Below are 23,830 nucleotides of genomic sequence, written 5' to 3'. Positions count from 1 at the left end.
AATCTGCTCCCTTCGACCCCTTTTGCATTATTCTCTCCAAGCAAAATCTATACAGCTCAATAAATGTCAGTCCTTCGGCCTAATTTTTTTCCCTTCCTTTTGCCAGGTTGCTTTGATTAGCATTTCCTCACTTTGTTCTGCTAAACTCAATTTATACACACTGCTTTAGAGGATCCTGATTGAAATGCGAGAATAAGGTCATCTGAAACAAAGAAAAGGAGGGGGAAAAAAAGAAAGAAACAAAAACAATAACCAACCAATCTCCAGAAAGCCTTTAGCTAATAAAAAGGATTTCTCTGCATTTTTATTTGTGTAACACTCGCCGGAATTTCGTATTTACAAATATACAGGCACCTCTTTGTTGTAAAATTCTAACTGAGAAACCAATCAGAACATAATTTACAAGGCTCCCTTTTCCCACGGCTGTTTTTTTTTTCGGCCAAGGAAGTTTTGCAACTCAGCAGCGTTGCAAGAAGATTCTCTTTCTCGCAGTTAACGAGGACTTTCTGTTCCTTCTACAGCTTCCATCTTTCCGTCTCAAGAGGCACTGGTTGAAATATTTTTAGAAGCTGCAAGCATCGCCCTCACCTTGGCCATAAGATCCTGCACACAAAGGAAGCATAAAACAAAGTCAGACAGCAACACTAACCAAACAAACAGTCTGCCGAAGGTTGGCAGAGGATCTCTTCCAACGGCATGTACACTGTGTCACAGAAGTGAATATACCCCAGGGATGAAATGCTCCCGGTTCAGACCGGAGCGCCTGATCCGGTAGCGATGGCGGCGGGTGGTTCGGAGAACCGGTAGCAAAAATCCCTGCCCCCCGCCCCCCCCCCAATGTCAAAATGTAAACTGGATGTATAAGTAGCTCCTAGTCTGTTTACAAATTCTGTCAAGGATAACCAGCAGGCCAAAAAAAAAAAAAAAAAGAGAGAGAGAGAGAGAGAGAGGGAGGGAGAAGCTAAGTTTGGTTAGCCGTCTCATTTAATTGCTTGAGATGGTTTGACATTTCTCAAAAGCGGTCTTTTTTTAGGGCAATTCCAGACCAGGGGCGAGCTGTGGCTTCAGAGACACTGCCCCAAAGGGGAACAATTTATTTATTTATTTATTTAGTCGCATTTCTATGCCGTCCAACTCCCAAGGGACTCTTTGTCAGATCAGAACAATTTTGTCAGATCAGAACAATTCAATCAAATCTGCCAATGCGCTTTCCAATGCTATATTCTTGAATCTCACTGTGCTCATCTTAAAAATTTGGGAATGAGAAATGTGGGGTTTGTTTGCTCCAGAAAGGAATATTACGATAGCAGATGGCTGGTTATAATAAATACTGTAAACATTATTTATAAAAACATGCAAAGAACGATGGCAGGAATTGGGTTATGTCTAGTTTAATGAAAAGAAGGATCAGGGGTGACAAGATAGCAGTGCTCCAATATCTGAGAGGCTGCCACAAAGAAGAGAGAGTCAAGCTATTCTCCAAAGCTCCTGAGGGCAGGAAAAGAAGCAGTGGATGGGAACTAATCAAGGGGAGATCCACCTACTGTGTTTCCCCAAAAATAAGACCTTGTCTTATGTATTTTTTAACCCTAAAATAAGCGCTTGGCATTATTTTCAGGGAGGTCTTATTATTTTGGGGCGCATGGAACAAGATGGGGTTCCTCTTGCTGTCTTACCTGATTTCCAGCTCTGTCTCCATTTAAATGCACGTTGTGCATCCGTTTAAATATTTTCGGGGAGGTCTTATTTTAGCGCATGCGCTGAAAAGCCCAATTGGCTTTATCATCAGGGGATGTCTTAATTTTGGGGAGACACGGTAGAAATACGGAGAAATTTCCTGGCTAGTGAGAAAAATTAATCAGGGCAACGACTTCCCTCCGGAAATTGTTGGGTGCTCCAACACTGGAGGATTTTTTAAAAAGAAATTGGACAGATCATTTGTCTGAAATAGTCTAGACTCTAGGACAATGATGGCTAACTTTTTTGTCATCGCGAGCCAAAAGCATGGGGGAGTCTCGCACATGTGTACCCACACCCATAATTCAATGCACTCTGCCCCCTTGCGCATTCACCCACGATCCCCCTGCGCTCCCCCCGCTTTTGGCACACAATGGCATGGTGAGCCCATAGGCCTGTTTTTTGCCCTTCCCAGGCTCCAGAGGCTTTCTTGGAACCTGGGGAGGATGAAAACGGCCTTCCCCACTCTCCCGGAGGCCCTCCAGGGGCCGGAAACGGCTCGTTTCCCAATTTCCGGTGGGCCCAGAAGGCCTGAAAATCAGCTGGCTGGCTAGTGCATGCGCACCATAGCTGAGCTGGGATAACGCTCACGTGCCCACCAATATGGCTCCCACGCCATAGGTTCGCCATCACGGGTCTAGGGTCGCCTGCTCAAGCAGGGGGTTGGGGATAGATGACCTCCAAGGGCTCTGTTATTTTGTAAATAATCGTGCAAAGCAGTTTTGATGATTTGCCCACCTCTCTACATTTTGCAGAGAAATGTGGTTCAGCAAATTACATGAAGGTTTTTTTTTTTTTTTTTGCTGCTGAGCAGACCATCTTTTGAAACTAGAGGAAGCAAGAAATTTTTGGCTCCCAAAATTCAAATGGCCAGTTTCAGTATGCATGGAAATATTTCCTTGGCATGTCTACGCTGCAAAATTGCTGGCTTCTGTTCAGCCACTCTGGAAAATTTAGCTAACCGGAGGATATCCAAGATTTTAATCACGGCTGTCACTTAAATGTATATAACGTTTTTGTAATTTGAAAAGGATATCAGAACACGTCATTTCTTATGGCTGTTTTCTAAACAAGGAAGCAAATAAAAGCCTATTTTCTGCATTTCTTTTTTTTTTTTGGTGAGAAAAGAATCTTTTAACTGGTGGTCATTTTCCAAGGTCTGATATCAAGACTCCCCCTTTATGAAGCTTGACAACTGTTTTATAATTGCCCTTTCAAAAGTAAACAGCCACTTTTTCAGGGAAAAAAAACAAGAAAGTTATTGTTGGGAAGAGAAAAAAGTTTCTGTCTGTAAAAGAACTGGAGATTAAGATGGATCTGGGACTGGTTTGGGCACTGGGGCTAAAATCACTCATTCCTAACCACCTTTTAAATTTTTATTTATTCATATCCTGCCTTTATTATTTTTACAATGATCTTTTTCAGTTCAGAAAATAACTCTATTCTTCAGTAAAATTTGGGTGTAAACCTAGCTGTGATTCATTTAACAACAGCTTTACTTAGCAACAGAATTTTCCTTCCTTCCTTCCTTCCTTCCTTCCTTCCTTCCTTCCTTGTTGGTACCTGGCCTACACTGGGTACTGGGTCCCATCTGGTGACCCACTGGGGCGCCAGCCCCCGTGGCAGATGTAACTGTACCATTTTGGATGGGATCCCTTTCCGAATCCCGCCCTGGACTAAACCTGGCCCATTACTGATGGTGTCCTGAGGGGTCCAATCTCCAAGAGACGCTGCAGCTGGAAGGAGGCGCCACACCTATCACCAACTCCTTCGAAGTAGGAGTTGAGCAGCGCGGGTGATGGTTGCGGCATCGATATCCTGACCTACCCAGGATCTGACCTGCTGATTTCTCGGCTGCCATCTCATTACCATTGCGAGGTGGAATCTTATGGAACGGCCCCTGGCGGACAGTAACGTCAGCCGGGGTCCCTCCGAGGGCAAGCCGGAACGAGTCTCCAGTATGTCTGGCTGTGAAAGTTGGACCATAAGAAAGGCTAAGCACCAAAGAATGGAGGCCTTTGAATTCTGGTGCTGGAGAAGACTCCTGAGAGTCCCTTGGACTGCAAGGCGATCCAACCGGTCCATCCTAGAGGAGATCAACCCTGACTGACTGCTCTTTAGAAGGCCAGATCCTGAAGAGGAAACTCAAATCCTTTGGCCACCTAATGAGAAGGAAGGACTCCCTGGAGAAGAGCCTAATGCTGGGAATGATGGAGGGCAAAAGAAGAAGGGGCCGGCAGAGAACGAGGTGGCTGGATGGAGTCACTGAAGCAGTCAGCCATGAGCTTAAATGGTCTCCGGGGGATGGTAGAGGACAGGAAGGCCTGGAGGAATGTTGTCCATGGGGTCACGATGGGTCGGACACGGCTTCGCAACTAACAACAACAAACAGACAGGCTGAAATGACTCTCTATCCGCGGTGACCTGTTCCTCATTGGAACCCAGCAACAGAATTTCTTTTCTTTTTTTCCATACTTTTTTATCTTATCTTAATACTTCTATGCTTATTGTATAAAGAACATCTTCTTCCGCCCTTAAATTCTACTTTTTTCATTATTAATCATATATATTTTCTTTTCACTTTCATATTAATTCATTCTTCATCCTAATAAATTTTTACATGTTCGGGGTAGCCCTTTTACCATTTCATCTTTTTTTGTTTTACAACAATCTTTCTTCTCCTTCTCTCTTTCCCTTCCCTCCCTTCTTTTAACCTTTCCTTTCTTCTTTCCTCCTCCTCTACTTCCCCTTCCTTTCTCCCCCTCCTTTCTTCCTCCCTTTCTAACCTTCTCTCCTACTCTTATTTCCCCTCCCTTTCTTCCTCTCCTTTTCCTTTTCTTCTATTTCTCTCTCTCCTTCCTCACTTCTCCCCTCCTTCCATCCCTCTACTCCTTCTTACCATTCCCTCTCCATTGCTGTATTCATTTTCAATTCAATATTTTCCTCTATGTTGTCCAGGCGACCCCGATTTTTTCTTCAATTATTATATATATTTCTCAAAATCCCCATCCCATTTTTAAATTATTAAGAATGTATTTCAATTTATTCCATTTTTACCATGAAAGCTTTTAACTCAATTAACCTTCCACCTCTTATTTTCTTTCATTCCTAATTTCTTATTTTCACATCAATTATTTCCGTTTACTAGCGTTTCAATTTTATATCACCATTTCAGTTATTTCACTTTTAAAATCTATCTTTCACATTGCGTCTGCTAATCCATTTTACAATAAACAATATACTTCTTTTTTGTTTCTTACTTACATCATTTACTAACATTTCACTTTTATTATCTTAATTTCAATTAATTATTCCATTTTACCGTGGTCTATATATTTCTAATTTACTTCTTACATGCAATTTCTATTACTAATACCATTCCTTTAAATCAACCAATAAATGCTTTAATTCCCTTTCTACTATCCAATTATTCTTCCCCTTTTAACCATTTTCTTTTGCTCTCTCCAAAATTCAATTTCTTAATATTTTCCTCCCTTTCTCTTATTTTCTTCTTTTTCTTTTTATATTTATTGTATCTTTCCCCCTGAATCCTTTCTCTAGTTTTTAAAATTGTTACCCTCTTCATTCTCCCCCAAACAACAAATATATAGGCTGGAATGCCTCTCTATCTGCGGTGACCTGTTCCTCATTGGAACCCAGCAACAGAATTTCTGTTGTGGTTGTGAGCGGAGAACTGCCTGTTAAATCACAAACATTGTCACAACAAAGAGACAACTAAGAAAAACTCCCTCCTCTCACAAAGCAGAAACATAAAAGATTTTAGGCATCTCCTTTGCAACGTGCAAAATGCCAATACCCCACAAGACGCTCAAGCAAGAACTGTGGTAACTGCGAAGCCTTGGAAAATCCGGAAGACGCTTAAGTTTTTTTTTACCTGAGTGATTTTACTCTGAACAGACGACACAATTGCAGAAGAGATCTGGCCCTCTTTTTCCAAAGGCACTCCCCTAAATATTTGAGAAGGAGGAGGGAAAAAAAAATCAATGGACAGGTAATTAAACACATACCTGAATTAAGTTGAGCGATTGCAATTAAATATGAAAAAAACAGAAGAACGGTGGAGGGAAAGGACTGGAAGGAGGGGTTTTTTTTTGCATCCTGCCTTTTTTCAGGAAATGAATGCGATTAGCCTGCCTTTTAAACAACTTGTAAGACCAGTGGGAAATATATACCATATTTTTCGGACTATAAGACGCACCAAGATTTTGAAGAGGTAAGCCAGAAAAAAAAGCTCGTGCCCTCCCCGGGCCCCAGGAGCAGTCTGCAGGCCTCCCAAATTCTCTGCGTGTCCCGTTTTTGCAAAAAACAGGATGCGCAGAGGGTTTGGGAGGCCTGTAGAGTGCTCCTGGGGGCTGGGGAGGGCAAAAGCGTAACGTGTGGGGGGTTGGGAGGCCAAAAACGGGCCTGTTTTTTGCAAAAACAGGGCATGCAGAGTGTTTGGGAGGCCTGCAGAGTGCTCCTGGGGGCTGGGGAAGACAAAAACACCCCCGTTTTTGCAAAAAATGGGCCCGTTTTTGGCCTCCCAAACCCCCATGTCGCGTTTTTTGCCCTCACCAGCCCCCAGGAACACTCTGCAGGCCTCCCAAACCCTCTGCAGGCCCCATTTTTGCGAAAAATGGGCCGGCTTTTGGCAAAAATGGGATGCACAGGTTGGGGTTTCGGGAGGCCAAAAATGGCTGTATTCGGTTTATAAGACGCATCAATACCTCCACCCTCTTTTGGGGGGGGGGGGGTAAAAGTGCATCTTATACTCCCAAAAAGTACAGCATATATATAATCAGAGGAAACACTTTGGAAATCTAGGTTGGACTCTGACACGAGGCATGCCCCCCCCACCCCCCCGCAAATTCTCATCAGTAGTACATCCTTAACTTGCAGCCTCTCCACAAATATTCCCATATAATTAATAATTAAAATTAAGCTGCTTCTGGAACATTCGCCGATGACCAGTTTTCTCACATGAAGCCATGCTGATTTATTTATTTATTCTTTGGGGGGGGGGGGGGAGGAAAACAATTCCCTGGAGCATCTCCCAAAATAAAGAAGAAGAAATACCCCAACGTTCTGGGGTTCTCACGGAAACATAAGAAAATAAAATTAAAAATGCAGCTCTGAGAGACGAGCCAGGCAAAGCTTCAAAGGGGAAAATCGGGATTCCATGGAGAGCCAGTCGAATCATCGAGTCACACTGAACCTTCAAATTGATTTGAGATGTCAGAGGCCTTCAAATAACTTCAGAGAGATTGCAACGCGATCCAGAGAATTTGACAATCTCTGTGTGGTTTTGTCGTCTCAGACATGGCTGGAACTTTTTTCCCCAACTAGGGACAAAGATGGGTGGGTGGGTGGTGGGTGGTAGATGCTGAATGAGTTCTTGGACACTGGAAGAATAGCCAGGGAGGTTTGATGGCTTCCACAAACTGCCTAGGAGAGATTTGAGCTGCTCTGGAGTTTGCATCTCACTCTGCTGATAGAATGCAGTTAGGCAGGTTGCTAAGACAGAGAGAGAAATTCAGATTTACTCTGATGCTCTTCTTCAATCTCATTTGCTCTCTCTGGCATGGTCTTTAATCACACAACCCAAATCTTTTCCTGATACCTGGGTAACTTTCCAGTTTTTTTTTTTAAAGGGAATATTTCAATAATTTATCAATTATTAAACCTGCAAGGTTAATATCCTGCTTAATATCCTCTAAAGGATCTACCATCCTTACTGTTTTAATTCATTCTGCCCCCCCCCCCCCAAATGAAGAGGCTGAAAAGCATTCTGACGCTTCCCTACTGAGACCTGTGATCCAACCTTTCTCCAAATCAAATTGGTGGAGATGAAACCTTGTTGCTCCTGAAACTGAATCTTGCCACAGTCGAATCTTAAATTATTATCTCCAATCCCCAAAATTGGACTGGAGATAATAGAGGCTGGTCAGGGATAACAAAACATATATCTATCCATCCATCTCCCTACCTACATCTCCCTATCTGTCTGTCTCTCTAATCTGGTTTAGCCTGTCTTATATATCTCCATCCACCCACCCACCCACCCACCCATTCTATCCATACATGTCTGTCTATTTATCTCCAATATCCATCCATCCATTCTATCCATACGTCTGTCTATCTCCCATCTCCGTCCATCCATCCAACCAACCTACCTTTCCATCCTTACGTCTACCTCCCAACTCAATCCATCCATCCATCCATCCATCCATCCATCCATCCATCCATCCATCCAACCAACCAACCTTTCTATCCATACGTCTATTTATCTCCCATTTCCATCCGTCTGTCCATCCGTCCATCTATTCACCAACCTTTCTATCCATACGTCTGTCTATTCATCTCCCATTTCCAACCGTTCGTTCATCCATCCATTCTATCTATACATCTATTTATGTCCCATTTCCATCCATCCATCCATTCAACCAACCTTTCTATCCATGTCTGTCTGTTTATCTCCCATCTCCATCCGTCCATCCATCCATTCAACCTTTCTATCCATACGTCTATCTCCCATCTCCATCCATCTATCCAACCAACCTTTCTATCCATACGTCTGTCTGTATCTCCCATTCCATCCATCCGTCCATCCCTCCTTTCTATCTATATATGTCTGTCTACCTAGCTATCTATCTCCATCCATTCCTCTCTCCCTCTTTACGTCCCTCCCTCCCACCTCTGCAAGCAGAAGCATCACACATAAAATGGTGGTATGTCATTGGAGGTAAGCAGGGTTTTCTTTTCCCCTTTTCTGAACAGGAGAGTGGTGGAAAAAATACCCCAGCCTGTTTTCCTCGCCCTTTCAACTCCACCAGCCTAGCCCATCCGCAGAGCTGTGTGGAGCGAACTACATAAACCCTCTTCAACCCCTCTTCGATTTTTCATGAGGGCAAGTCAAACAGGTAACCAGCTAAACAGCTGCAGAGCGCCCCTTTTGCGATGCTGGAGCATTTACAATTCCAACATGCTCAACGCTTTCTCGCTGCGTTCGCCCCCCACCCCCCGCAAAAGGTTTGGAGAAGAAAGGGAACCGAGCTTGGATTTTATTTTATTTTTTGGCAGAGAATCAGCAAGCACACCCCACCCCCCCGGCTTTACCATTATTTACTTTCCCAGTTTGGATTATTTATACACTCAGCCGGAATGGGGGCTCTTGGGGGCTCATTACCCAGAACGCTCTTGGCTGGATCCTCGACTCTCCACGGGAGAGATGCTGGCCGAGTGACTGGAATTCTTATGGGCGGGTTGTTTTCCCGGCGAGACGGAAGGCGAGTGGGACCTCGCTTTGGACTTGAGGTGGGAGTGTGACCGCCTCTTCTTTTTTTCGTGTGGGCTTCTGAAAAAAGGAAACAGGAACACACAGCACAGCCCCGTTAGACTAAACCAGGGGTGTCGAACTCGATTTCATTGAGGGCTGCATCAGAGTTGTGTTTGACCTCGGAGGGCCGGGGGGGGGGGGGAGGGATGGGGCATGGTTGATGTGACGGGACTCGTGTTGGGGGCACCTGTGGTGGCCAAGTGCTAAGGCAGGACTTCCCTGAGGCCCTCCCTCACTCTCATTATAATCTTCCTTCCTTCCTTCTTTTCCTTTCCTTTCCTTTTTTTCCCTTCATTCTTTTTCCTTCCCCTCTTTCCTTATTTTGCCGTCCTTGCTCTCTTCCCATCTTCTTCTTTCTCTTTCTCCTTTCCTGTTCCTTCTTGCATGCTCAAATGCAAAAGGGGAAATGTTTCTCCTTTTGTTTTGATAGCCCTCTGCCAGTGAAAACGGAGCTCGGAGGGGAGCGGGGCACGTGGCTGAAAACGGGGCGTGGGGAAGCGAGCTCTGTTTTTGCTGGCAGAGACACTGTGGGCCATTCCTTTGCTGTTTTCAGGCTGGCCCCATGGACCGGATCTAAGCACCCCGCAGGCCAGATCCGGGCCCTGGACCTTGAATTTGACACCCCTGGTCTAAAACAAGCAATCGCAACAGAGGAAAAGGGGGGGGGGAAGGAAAACAAAACAAAACAAACAAACAAACAAAAAAACACAAAACCACTGTTTGCCCTTCTTGTTTTAATCTTCCTGGGGCAGATTTCTCTTTTTCGCATCAAAAACGACGTACTTTTATTATTTTTCTAAGGAGCTCCCGATGTCGGAAGAGCTTCCTCCAAAGCCAAGTGGGCAAGTCTGGCCCAGGTTCGAAATGAGAACCTCGACGAAGCCTGCTTGAGCAGGGGGCTGGACTAGAAGATCTCCAAGGTCCCTTTCCAGCTCCATTCTGATTCTGACTCGTGTTCCATTTTAACCTTCGCAAGTGGCCGATGGTGAAACGCTCATGTGGACAGTGTGGAAATATTGCCTGCCTTATGGAAGGCACGAAAAATTGTGTCAGGAATGAAAGAGGAATCAAAGATATTCCTCTTACCGTCCAGCTGTAGACTTCCTCCAATAAAGGAGAATATTTGTAGCTCAGAGCTGAGTTACGGGGTATTTGCAGGATCACTTCCTACCGGCCTCCCACCGCCCAGTGCGCTCACATGGGGCTGCCCTCCTCCGGGTCCCCTTGGCCAGACAGTGTCGGCTGGCGGTCCCCAGGATGAGGGCGTTTCTGTGGTCGCACTGACCCTCTGGAATGGGTTGCCCACCGGGCTCTGGACGGCCCCCGACTTCCACATCTTCCGCGCCGACCTAAAGACATGGCTCTTTCAGCAACTTCCCTGATCTGCCGTGGATTTTAACTTGGGGATTTGAAATCGGTTTTTAATATTATTTAATCTTTATCTATTGTCGGGTTGTTTTATTGTTGTGAGCCGCCCCGAGTCCTACGGGAGAAGGGCAGCATATAAATCTGACAAACAAACAAACAAACAAACAAACAAACAAACAAACAAACAAACAAACAAACAAAGAGTCCTTGGTGCTCTCTGAGCTTGGTGGTTTTCTTACAGACGTTTCATGACCCACATCAGTGCTAGCACTGATGACGTTACCTAGTTTGGGTGATAAAACGCCTGCAAGAAAAGCACCAGGCTCAGAGAGCACAAAGGGCCCCCATTGTACTTCTAATCTATCCTGAGAGCTCGCGGTCAAGACGGATACTGTACAGCCGCCAACGTACTCTTTCTCTCACAAATCATCTTTTTTAAAGCTCACCAATATGTAGCTGAGACTTAATGTGCGCTACAGGGGATCTGCACCATAAACGGTTTTCTTCCTTTCTTCCCAGCTTGCGTGAGGCTACTTTGACCAGGTAGCACAAGCAGGCATTGCAACTGAAAATTGCTGTGGTTAAAGATGGAGATGTTTTTACAGAAAAGCTATCTCCTTACAGAAATGAAACAAGGGGATAAGCTAAAAACAACCGGCATTCTGCTGAGCTCTTGAGATAACACCCAGCTTTGTGGCTGGGAACATTTTCTCCCCAATCAAAACAAGGTCCAATTCTGTTATCAAACTGCAAAGCTTGGTCCTTAATCTCCAAGTCTTTGCCTTCAGATATGAGGAGGGGAGAAAGTACACGGCTGGCTGAAGGAGGAGGAAAAAAAAAAAGCATAATTTCAGAGGAAAGAGTAGGTGATGCTTCTTATCTGACTCAATACCGATTCTTTTTCTTTTTTTCCTCTAGCAAAGAATATGCCTCTTAGTAGTTTGGTCTGCAAAACGTTTCACAGGTCCACCATGAATGGGTTGGTGTCCTTCAACTTCATACTTTAAGTCAGTGTTGGCGAAGCTTTTCGGCACAGAGTGACCAACAGGTTGCATGGAAACTGCACGCACGCGCTCGTCGGGGCTGCGCTCCAGAAAAGCCAAACTTCCGGGTTCTAACATGCATGCGCACGCCTGACTATCAGCTGGCCGGTGCACATGTGCAGGCCGGTTTTCGGCACTGCTGTGAGTGTGAAGGGATCGTGCTCCGGAAAAGCCGAACTTCCAGGTTCTGGCGGCCATGCATACCTGACAATCAGCTGGGTGGTGTGCCTGTACCGGTTTTCGGCACTGCAACAATGCATGAAGGACAGCTGATCATCACGCACGCATGGGCGCCAGAAACCCGGAAGACAAACAGGCAAGGCCGTGCGTGCCAGGCGACATGGCTTCGTGTGTCACTTTGAGCACGCGTGCCATAAGTTCGGCATCACGGCTGTAAGTGATGTTGGCAAAGCTATGGGCTCACACTGTAGCTCAACGAGAGAGCTCACGGTTTGAATTCAGAGGAACCAAGTTTCATTCCCCCCATCCGGTGGTGAAATGTAAAGTTATTACCGGTTCTGTGGGTGTGGCTTGGGGGGGTAATGTGACTGGGTGGGCGTGGCCAACTTTTTTTTAATAAAGCATTTTTTCTACAACCTCTTCAGCCGAAGAGGTTGTAGAAAAAATGCTTTTAAAAGCCTCTGATGATCCCAGCTGAGTTCCCTGATCGTCAGAGGCTTTTTTTGCTTTTAAAAGCATTTTTTCTACAACCTCTTCAGCCAAAGAGGTTGTAAAAAAAAATGCTTTTAACTGCCTCTGCCAATCAGGCAACTCAGCTGGGATCGCCAGAGGCTTTTAAAAGCATTTTTTCTACCTCTTCGGCTGAAGAGGTTGTAGAAAAAATGCTTTTAAAAATAATAATAAAAAAAGCCTCTGATGATCGCGCAGCTCAGCTGGGCATGGGGGGGGGGGCCGCAGGTTCTCCGAACCACCCGCCACCATCGCTACCGGATCGGGTGATCCGGTCCAAACCGGGACCATTTCACCTGTGCCCCCATCTCTCTGGGTATTGGAGAATTATGAACACCGACTAATGTCCCATCTCAAATTGTCTTCTGGATGGTGGCTATAGTAAAGGTGATGGAAGAGAAATAGGGAAACTAAGCATGGAAACCGGCGGGGTGAATTTGGGGCCAGCCACTCTCCTTTCTCTGCCCAGCCCACCTCACAGGGATGATGGTAGGAAAAATAAGGGGAGGGACAGTACAGGTGGTCCTCGACTTACGACTGCAACTGAACCCCAAATTTCCGTTGCTAAGCAAAACAGCCGGTTCAGTGAATTCTACCCCGTTTTTCCGACCTTTCTGGTCACCAGTTGTTAAATGAATCACTGCAGTTGTTAAAAGTTAGGAACAGGGTCGCTAAGTGAATCTGGCTTCCCCACGGATTTTGCTTGTCAGAAGGTCACAAAAGGAGATCAAACAACCCCGGGATACGGCAATATGAGCCAGTTGCTAAGAGGCTGAATTTTGACCGCCTGGCCATGGAAGATGCTACAACTGTTGTATGTATGAAAAAATTGTCACAAGTCACTCTTCCCAGTATCGTCGTGACTTCGAAAGGTCACTGAACAAATGGTTATACGGCAAGGACTGCCTATAGGACCCAGATTGTTGGGGGCAAGAGGCTGATTCTGTAAAATCACTTAGAGAGGGCTGGAAAGCACTGTGAAGCGGTATATAACTCTAAGTGCTATTCCTTCCTTCCTTCCTTCCTTCCTTCCTTCCTTCCTTCCTTCCTTCCTTCCTTCCTTCCTTCCTTCCTTCCTTTCCTGTGCTGACTGCTAGCACTTCAATCTTGACAGGGCTCAAGGTTGACTCAGCCTTCCATCCTTCCGAGGTGGGTAAAATGAGGACCCAGATGGTTGGGGGCAAGAGGCTGACTCTGTAAACCGCTCAGAGAGGGCTGTAAAAGCACTTTGAAGCGGTATAGAAGTCTAAGGGCTACTGCTATCCATCAATCTCTCTCTCTCTATCTTTCACTGTTTTTTTTTCTCTCTCTCTGTCTATTCTGTCACTCATCCATCCATCTGAATTCTTAATTGCAGACTAATTCTGCCCACTGTCAGCAGTTCAATCCTGACTAGCTCGAGGTTGACTCAGCCTTCCATCCTTCTGAGGTGGGTAAAATGAGGACCCAGATTGTTGGGGGCAAGAGGCTGACTCTGTAGAGAGGGCTGTAAATGTCTAAGGGCTATTGCTAGTGTTATTTTCCTTCCTTCCTTCCTTCCTTCCTTCCTTCCTTCCTTCCTTCCTTCCTTCCTTCCTTCCTTCCTTCCTTCCCTCCCCCCCTCCCATCCACCCACCCACCCACCCACCCATCCATCCATGGTGTGCAGTAGTTAGAATGCAGTATTGCAGGCTAACTCTGCCCACTGTCTGCAGTTCGATCCTGACTGGCTCAAGGGTGACTCAGCCTTCCATCCTAAGGAAGGTTGGTCACTAAAATGAGGACCCAGATTGTTGGGGGCCATAGGCTGACTCTGTAAACCGCTTAGAGAGGGCTGTAAATGTCTAAGGGCTATTGCTAGTGTTATTTTCCTTCCTTCCTTCCTTCCTTCCTTCCTTCCTTCCTTCCTCCCTCCCTCCCTCCCTCCCTCCCTCCCTCCCTTCAGGTTGACTCAACCTTCCATCCTTCCGAGGTGGGTAAAATGAGGACCCAGATTGTTGAGGACCACAGGCTGACTCTGTAAACCGCTTAGAGAGGGCTGCAGAGCCCTGTGAAGCGGTATAGAAGTCTAAGTGCTATTGCTATAGCTACACCCACTTTAAAAAAAATGAAGATGGGATACACATCGGAGAAATAAATAAATAAATAAGGAAACCAATTCTAAGGAGGGAAGAGATTGAGGAAAAGGAAGAATGGCTCTGCTTCTAACCCCCCAAACCAGGACGGACGTGAAGTCCTCAGATCGATGCATGCACAGGATGCAACTGCAGCATCTGTTGGGGTTATTCTGAAAAATTCATTAGTTTTCATTATAGGGAGGGAGGGAGGAAGTGGGGTGGGAATTCAGCCTGGCTTAATTTACGGCAGGACCTCCTTGCCCTCTGCAGACAAAGGCGGCTCTGACTCGGCTGCACTGAAAGAGCCTTGGACAGAAGTCTTGATAAATAGAGATCAGCCGATATATCATAATCGCTCAAATCTGACTCTTCTCACATCAAATACAACAAAGCCCAATGTGCTGTTCACGTCATCCCATTTCAGAGTCGCATGCTCAGAATTTACAAGCTGGCAAAGAATATTTCGAGCTTGCAAGGTATTCTGACCCAGCTCCTCAAACAGGACAAACCCTCTGTAGTTAAATCAATGATTCCTTTATTAGGAGCGCCGGCAGCCCCCGGCAAAAAATTTCTCTCTCACCGCAGGCTAACAAATCTGTCCGGCAGGGAGATGAATAGTTGTCTGCCACATCTATTTGTCTCTGCCCCCTGCCTTTTATCCCCAGTTAGGGTGGAGCTTTGCTGGCAGCGGTGGCTCTTCCGTCCCAAGGACCGGCCCATAGATTTCCACTGCTCTCCTCTCCTCTGCCTTCTGCGCATCTGCGCGTCAGGCACTGGACCCAGCTGTTCCTCCTCTTCCTCATCAGCCACCTCCAGACCTGGGGGCTGTTGACTCTCCATCTGAGGGCTGATGGATGGCCCAGGCTCTGCCTCTTTCTCTCTCACTGACAGCTCCATTCCCTCTTCCCCCTCGGAGCTCGCAGGTTGCCTTGATGCTGACCCTGACTCCCATACTGCCTCCTCCTCCTCCTCTGATTCGTCTGCTGGAGGGGCCAGTGGCTGAGAAACCACAAGGATGGCTGTCCTAGAGACACTGATGTTGAGTTGATGCTCTACCTGAGGGACAGGTGCAGATTCTCCCAGGGGCCAAATCAATGAGAGGAGAAATCTTAGTTAATTAAGAATCCCCAATTCTTAATAAGAATCCGTACAGGTATAGTCTTAAGGGGTGCATTTCCCTGGGTGGTGCTTTAAATGCTCATTGAAAAAAGGCAAACTGAGAACGAGGCACACGCAAATAAGATCAGTACAGGTAGTCCTTGATTTACGGCCTCAACTGAGCCCCAATGTTTCTGTTGCTAAGCGAGACAGTTGTTAAGTGAATTTTGCCGCGTGTTACGAGCTTTCTTTTCCACAGCTTTCTTTTCGAATCCCTTGCAGTTTTTAAGTTAGGAACGCGGTCATAAAGTGGAATTCACTTTGGTCGTAAAAAAGGGGAACGCATGACCCCGGGCCACTGCAATCGTCATAAATATGAACCAGTTGCCAAGCGTCTGGATTTTGATCACGTGACCATGGGGATGCTGGAACGGTCGTAAGTGTGGAAAAACTAAGTCATTTTTTTTCCAGTGCCGCTGTTTTAACTTTCAACAGTCACTAAATGAACTGTTCTAATCTGTACTTTTAACTTGTGGCGGAAGGGAGAGGCGTTAAGATCTCCAGCACGTATCGCGCTACCCTTTTAGAATGATGGATGTAAACGGGTGAGCATTTCTCTGTAGAGAAGGTAAGATGTAAGGATAGCATGCATTCACAGGAAAGCCCACAGAGCATATTTTAAAACCTCGGGCAATGGAGATGGATGGAACTGCCTTGCACCATAATAAACATCGGCCTCCTTGGGAAGCTTCCTCTCGATCAGGGCTGTTTGCATTCCTCCTAACCAAAGCCTCCTAAATCAGAGAATAATTCGAGCCATAAAGATGCTAAAAGGCGCACACAACCTCACTCCTGCTACTTTCTATATATCACTCTCCTGGATTCATGTCTTCGTCTTATGAGCATTGTCTTCTTTTGCTTTCTGGCTGGTTTATATTTGCAATTATTAACAAATTGGGATCCATGCCCAGAAGCGACTACTGAAAGGATGTCAAAATAATAATAATAATAACAACAACAACAACAACAACAACAACAACAACAACAACAACAACAATCCAAATAAATCTCTCGGTTTTATGCCCTTTGGAGTTGGGGTCTCAATGCCGCAACCTAATTTCGTTGCTCATCTATAATGAAAAGGGGTCAAGCGAATCGCCTACAAAACCTACGGAAAAAAGATAACAGTTTTTTTTTCCTAGCCTCTTTAGTAAAATTGATGGAGAAGGCATCCCAAAGAATGTCAGGCCACCTTTTTTTTAAAAAAAACCCACCATGTCCTTGTTTAGTGAATGCCTCCTTTAGCGACCATTCGCAGCGGTGACAGCAATGAAAAAGTAACTCTGCGACTGATCCACACACCTATGACCTTCACAGGTCTGTAAACCGAAAGAATGCAGAAGATCGTAGGCGTGGTTTCACTTTGCGACCGGTTCACTTAACAGCTGCCAGTTCCAACTGTGGTTGGTAAATGAGGACTAAGCTATATTTTGAAAGCGAATGGAGAAAGTGAGGTAAAGAGCTGGACAAAGCCATGTAAATCAAGAAAGCCACAGCGTTCCCATTCTGGAGCAACACAGGTGTGCTGCGAGCACAATTGTGTACCTGGAACGGGTGCGTCTTCTGCTGATGCCCGGGCTGTTGCTCACACGATAGGCAGTTGGGACGCTCCGCTCTTCTCGATGCCTTTCAGGGGTGTGCGCCCGTCTTCTCGGCGACCTTGAGCGAGACCTGAATGGGCGAAAGAGGAGAATTAAGTTCAGCCTAGAAGGATTTTGAGGATCTTTAAGTTTCTTGATACGGGCACGGCACCAGGATTATCAAAGAGGAGTACAAATTCCAGCAAATCCATTTAAAAGGAGAAAATGTGGGTCTGTTACACCGCAAATACTTTTGGAAAGAAAGAAAGAAAGAAAGAAAGAAAGAAAGAAAGAAAGAAAGAAAGAAAGAAAGAAAGAAAGAGGAAGGATGGAAGGAAGGAAGGGGGAAAAAGGAAAGAGAAACAAAGAAAAGAAAGAAAAGAAAGAAAGAAAAAAACAAAGAAAGGGGAAGGAAGGAAGGAAAGAGAAAAGAAAGAGAAAGAAAGAAGGAAGGAAGGAAAGAGAAAGAGAAAAGAGAAAGAAAGAAGGAAGGAAAGAAAGAAAGAGGAAGGAAGGAAGCGGGAAAAAAGAAAGAGAAAGATGGAAAAAAGAAGGAAAGGAAGAAAGAGAGGAAGGAAGGAAGGGAATAAAAAGAAAAAAGAAAGATGGAAAGAAAGTAAAGAGAAACAAAGAAAAGAAAGAAAGAAAGAAAACAAGGAAAGAAGGAAGGAAAGAGAAAGAGAAAAGAGAAAAAGAAAGAAAGAGGAAGGAAGGAAAGAGAAAAGAAAGAGAAAGAAAGAAGGAAAGAAAGAAAGAAAGAGGAAGGAAGGAAGCGAGAAAAAAGAAAGATGGAAAAAAGAAGGAAAGAGGAAGGAAGGAAGGAATAAAAAGAAAAAAGAAAGGAAGAAAGATGGAAAGAAAAGAAAAGAAAAGAAAAGAAAAGAAAGAAAGAAAGAAAGAAAGAAAGAAAGAAAGAAAGAAAGAAAGAAAGAAAATTAAGATCACCAGACATGCAGCCTGGGGGAGTGGTTGTCAGCTCCCCAAATGCTTTATCCACTCACTTCCCCCCGCCCCACGACTTACTGTTTTTAAAATCCCAAACCAAATAATTCTGTCTTTTAAGTGCTTAAAAAGACAGGATGCAGATTAAGTGCTCTCCAGATGCAAAACAAATCATATTGGAACCGACGTTAGCCAAGAGGGCCGATTCTATTTTGTACGGCCAGCGGGACAACGCAAAGAGCCTCCTTTAAGAAAGGAACCAAGTGTGCTTATGGAACGATGGCCTCAGCCCAGCCTTTCCCACCGAAAAGGGCTTAGAACAGTGATGGCTAACCTTTTTGCCGTTGTGTGCCAAACGTGGGTGTAGTGGGGGGGGGGATTGCGCACGCCTGTGCCTACACCCATAATTCAGTGCGCCCCGTCTCCCCACGCATGCATGCGTGACCCCCCGCTCTCCCCCCGCTTTTGGCACGCGATAGCCCAGTGGGCCTGGTAGGACCATTTTTTGCCCTCCCCAGGCTCCAGAGCTTTTCTAGGAGCCTGGGGAGAGTGAAAACAACCTTCCCCACTCCCCTGGAGGCTCTCCGGAGGCCTGGAAACAGCCCATTTCCTGACTTCCAGTGGGCTCGGAAGGCCCGAAAATCAGCTGGCCAGCGTGCACATGCGTGCTGGACTGAGGTAGGGCAATGCTCCTGTGCCCACAAATATGGCTCCATGTGCCACCTGTGGCACCTGTGCCATAGGTTCGCCATCATGGGCTTAGAACTTGTCAGAGGGAAAGCGAGTGATTTTTTCTTTTTAAGCCACTTAATATCAGACCGCCTTAGCTTCTGAGATTTGCATAGCAATGACTAACATTCCTAAAAACCTCCAGTATTCAGACAATATTAAATAAATGACATTAGCTTTGAATACTGGTAAATATCACGTGTATTTTTCCGAATGCAGAGTGGGCTATTTAAAAAAAAAAAAAACCAAAAAAAACCCCCCTGTGCTAAATGCGGAAAGGTTACTGCCATTCATACGTGGGCTTATATCAGTGGTGAAATTCAACATTTTAAACTACTTTTTAAAATGGTTCTGTGGGCATGGCTTGGTGGGCGTGGCAGGGGAAGGATACTACAAAATCTTCATTCCCACCCCATTCCTGGGGGAAGGCTATTGCAAAATCTCCATTCCCACTCCCCTCCTGGGGGAAGGATATTGCAAAATCTCCATTCTCACCCGACTCCTGGGGGGAAGAATACTGCAAAATCCCCATTCCCACCCCACTCTGGGGCCAGCCAGAGATGGCATTTGCTGGTTCTCCGAACTACTCAAAATTTCCACTACCGGTTCTCCAGAACCCGTCAGAACCTGCTTATATATATATATATGTATGTATATTTGAAGGAAAAGTGTGGATTGTTGTTTGAGATTATGACTATTCGTAAGGACTTCAGATTCGTTCAAATTGCTAATCCCTTCCCGTTCTTAAGGAGCAGTATCTGAATGACTTTGCCCAGGAGAAAAAAACTGATTTTGAAGTCTTTATTTTGGCCTCTCTCATCAAGGAAACACCCACTCCCCACACATTTTGAGAATTAACATTACTGACTCTTTGAAAACGGAAGGCTATGAACAAGTGAAGTTTGCTTAATGCCAATCAAATCCTCTTACACGCTAAATACTTTAATGATGCCTTCCCTTGCTAATTACTACATACAGATCATTAGCTGGGTAAACAGAGTAGGTGGCTTAGCACGTAACCTCTTAGAAAGTTATACCCAGAAAAGCAATTCATGCCAAATAAAATTTAGCCTTTAAATGAAACGCAGGCAAGCAATTTGTCCGATCTATTTCTTCTACCCGAAGCAGAACAAAGCACACAGAGATACATGATCCCCTTAAGATTCATTTTTGGGGAGTTTTTTTTAAAAAAAATATATATATATAATTGGGACTTTCCAGGTTGAGGATTTCAGTTGTAAAATTTGTTGTAGAGCTGGCAGCAGATTCGGACAGTGAGGAAGTTGGGGAGGAACGTGGGCCTGTCCTGGAGTCTGGGGAAGGCTCTGATGAGGGCTCTGCGTGGGAGGCAGAGAGGGGGCCAAGGCCATCTGATAGTTCTTTGCTGCCTCCGGAGTCTGACGTCAGTGAGGCAGAAGAACAGCGGGAGCCTGTTCCCAGTGTGTGCATGCAGAGAGCTGCTAGAAGGCAAGAACAATTAAGAAAAAAGGGTCGACTTGGGAGTAAGGCTTGGAGATGATTGGCCCCTCCCATAAGACATAAAAGGAGAGTGAATGGGACGTGAGCTTTTGCAGGAAGCAATTAGTTCATCTGGTCGGGAAAAGCTTTGGGAAAGTTCTGTTTGACTCTGTGCTAAGTTTGGCCTTGCCTTGCGTGTGGCAATTAGTTCTCTGGCAGCATTCCAAGGGAGATAAGGTGGGTGTTTGTAAACACTCCCCTGAAAGACTGTTTGAGAAGCCTTTCAGACTGGGAATGACAATAATTCACAGGTGTATGAATTAAAGAGGTTTGCCGGGACTAAGATTGTGCTGTATCCTTTCCAAGGAAGCCTAGGTCAGAACAAAAACTACTGGATCACTTGCCGTCTAATTGTATTTCTTCCTCCTCCCTTCCAAACTGCAATGCTGTACTTTTGCAGAAAGTTAAAAAAAAGAAAAGAAAAAAAAAAGAATGAATTCGTATCGACTCTGGTTGGCAGTTATTATGGTTCACAGGTGTGACATATGTAGATGACCGCGGCAGGGTGAGGAGTTTAAGCAAAGCAAGGCCAGAGGTTGAAGATACAGATTGGCAAGTTGGAAAAAAACAGACGGCAATAAGCAGACCAACTCCATGCTTTTGCGGAGAAAATAAAAAACCCAGATGCCTCTATGTTAATGGTTTGGCACCGATCCGGCCTTGAAGGACATTTTACTCACGTTACACTGTGAAATTAGAAAACCTCTCAATTAAAAGCATCTTGGAAGCCCTTCAAAGATAGACTTTGCCCAGCTGCTAAAGTACTGCCCTGCTGATCCTTTCGCTGGGTCGCCATTTAACCCGGGATCCGAAGACCTCGTGGGAAATTTCACGAGATCGGGATCTGAACTCGGATGAGCAAAAGGTGACCTGAATGTACAAATGAGCTAAAACAGCTCTCCTACGAGCTATCAGGTGATGGGAAATGTGAGACTAGAAAGCTAATAAGGACAAAGAACTGGGTTAGGCGTTAATCTGTGGTGTTTTTTTTTCTTCTACTACAAAAGGAACAATAATTGGAATTTTAATATTCTAGCAAAGAAATATGTGAGTTTTAAAGAAGGGGTCCCCAACCTTTTCAGCTTGGCGGCCTGGCCTGGCAAGTGTGTGTGTGTCGGGCGCATGCACAGCTCCATTTGTGTGGGCTGCACATGGAGATTCGCTCGTGAGCACAAGTACTCTCTACTTGCGCAAGTGGAGCTTCACATGTGCATGCTTGCCCACCCCTCCTGCAGCCCTGTTTCGAACAGGCTACAGTCCGATAGTGGCCCTTCAGTCTGGGGATTGGGGGCTCCCCCTGTTTTAACACATGAAGGAAACAGAACGAAACCTGATCGGTATATTTCAGAGGCTGAGCCATTCTCCATCAGCCTCTAATTCAGATCGGCAGCCCAGAAGAAAATTTTGCAGTGAAACATTTCCGCGGGAAGAAAAAGAATGTTAATCCTTAGAAAATTTGTAGAGAGCATAGCAAAAGGGGCTTGAAGGACAGAAGGAAAACATGCGACCAAGACAACAGTCAGAAGAAAGAAATTTGAGTCTGGGACAGAACTGTAATCCGAGCAAACTTCTCAGGCAAGCTCTCTAGTTCACGTTAAGATAGACCAGGCCGGTATATCTAGCAAGAATCGCAAAGATGTTCCCTGGAACCTCAGCAGAATGTTGGAAATGTGGGTCAGCCAGGGGTACATTTTACCACCAATGGTGGACATGTCTACAAGCCCAAAATTATTGGAGTAAGATAAAAGTTTGGCTCATGGAGATTACAGGAGTCAGCTTTCAACTGAGACCAGAGGTCTACTTGTTAGGAATAAACCCTGGAGGCATAAGGAAAGCAGACTGGTACCTTTTCATACACGTTACCACTGCGGCTAGAATTGCATATGCGCAGCTTTGGAAAGGGAAAGAAGTACCATCAGATCAGATGATTATCGACAAAATTTTGTGGTGTGCAGAATGTGATAGATTAACATATATTCTTAAAGATAGACAAGAATCAATTTTCAATCAAAGCTGGGATAAATGGTACCAATGGATAGAAGTAAAAATGTCATGAGGTAGATGTTAGGGAAGCATGTAGCATAGATATGTAAATAGCAAGCTAAATATAAATAAGGTAATATTAGATATAAGATGATTAACAAATGCAAGATGCAGTCTGATAAACCAAATTGAAGCTGTAGTATGATGATATGTAATGTTATTTAGAAACTGTATATATATGGCGTTTGAATCAACCTCAGTCGTATGTATGTGATTGTGTTTCATTATAGTCTTTTTTCTGTTTTTTGTTTCTAATTTATAATAAAAAAAATTGTTTTTTAAAAAGATAGACTGGGCCGGGTGGGGGTGGGGGTGGGAGAAGAATCATATGGCTGGAAGGGACTTTGGAGGTCTTCTACTCCAACCCCCTCCTTCAGGCAGGAAACCTTATACCACCCTAGTCAAACGTCCAGTCTATTTTGGTACCCCCAATGATGGAGCGCCCACAAATTCAGGAGCGAAGCTGTTCCCTTGATTAATTGTTCTCACTGTTAAAACATTTCTCCTTATTTCTAGGTTGATTCTCTCTTTAATGATCTTTTTCACCCGTTACTTCTTCTCCTGCTCTCTGGTGCCTTAGAGAATAAGTCAATCCTCTCCTCTTTGTGATGGCCCCTCAAGTACTGGAAGAGAGTTATCCTGTCCTACCCCCCCAATCCTTCTCTTTGATACCTAGCTCCCACAACCGCTCCTCATACAATTGAGCCTCCAGTCCCCTAATCATCTTTGTTGCTCTTCGCTGCACTCTTTCTAGGACAGGGGTCGGCAACCTTAAACACTCAAAGAGCCACAAAGGTCCTAACCGGAAGCTCTCGTTCAATTCTGGAGCCGATCGGAAGTCCGGTCCCTCACCATAGAGTCTCCTCTTAGCACGGCATCCTTTTTCCTCTACCTGTCCTAACCGAAAGCCCTATCAATTGTGCCGCCGACCAGCAACAGGGAGCCGCAGCAGAGGGATGAAAGAGCCACATGCGGCTCCAGAGCCGCGGGTTGCTGACCCCTGTTCTAGAGCATCTTTTTTGGCGTTGTGGTGACCAGAATTGGATGCAGTATTCCAAGGATGGCCTCACCTGCGTGGTGTAAATCGACTCTATCATTTTCAGACTCGCAAGATTCTTTACAACAAAAGTAGTCCTGACATAAACAGCACTGGCTTCTCAGCCTAGCCCGGCTATGGACAATACTTCAGGGGCCGATTTATAGATCAGACTAATGCTCAATTCCTGAAGAAGTCTGAAGATACACCTGGGAGAAGATGCATCACCCTCTTGTTTACCCATCAAGCTACCTTCAAGTCCCTGCCCAGCTCTACTTAGTGAAACCAAGAGCGTACAAAATTCGGTCTCGCCGGACATTCTGCCTTCCCTCTCTCCCTTCCTATATAGCTCTGACCTGACAGTTCTTGGGTCAAGGAACTTGTGGTTAACACGGGGGAAGAAGTCATCAAAATAATATAAATTGGTTTATCGTGATGGGAGCCTGGAGCTTGAAAAATTTGCAGTGGAGACGTTGAAGGGCTTGTCAAAACCCCACAGTACATCTGAAGCCATTTTCAGAGGAAAGTTATCCTGTCAAAAGCCATCTAAAACC

General features: G+C 45.1%; 1 protein-coding gene across 8 annotated transcripts in view; it reads right to left on the bottom strand.

The window, feature by feature from the left end:
- Window positions 1-273: 273 nt before the first annotated feature.
- Window positions 274-23,830, bottom strand: part of SFSWAP (splicing factor SWAP) — a 124,091-nt gene continuing 100,534 nt past the window's right edge. For 7 of the 8 annotated variants that reach the window (XM_070951295.1, XM_070951296.1, XM_070951302.1 and 4 more), the window contains 4 exons: window positions 16,974-17,099; window positions 8,924-9,091; window positions 5,633-5,705; window positions 274-603 (listed from right to left, as the gene is read on the bottom strand). In XM_070951295.1, the coding sequence (XP_070807396.1) occupies window positions 538-603; window positions 5,633-5,705; window positions 8,924-9,091; window positions 16,974-17,099 (433 nt within the window). In that variant the 3' untranslated portion in view covers window positions 274-537. Of the gene's footprint in view, window positions 604-5,631; window positions 5,706-6,952; window positions 7,252-8,923; window positions 9,092-16,973; window positions 17,100-23,830 lie in introns of those variants that run through there. The other variant, XR_011600836.1, reaches the window with a different exon arrangement.

This window comes from Pituophis catenifer, unplaced genomic scaffold (assembly GCF_029215685.1).
Source record: "Pituophis catenifer annectens isolate HBS135680 unplaced genomic scaffold, rPitCat1.0.hap2 SCAF_10, whole genome shotgun sequence".
Classification (NCBI taxonomy): domain Eukaryota; kingdom Metazoa; phylum Chordata; class Lepidosauria; order Squamata; family Colubridae; genus Pituophis; species Pituophis catenifer.
The sequence above is the reverse complement of the archived record's forward strand: the minus strand, read 5'-3'. Positions and strand labels throughout refer to the sequence as shown.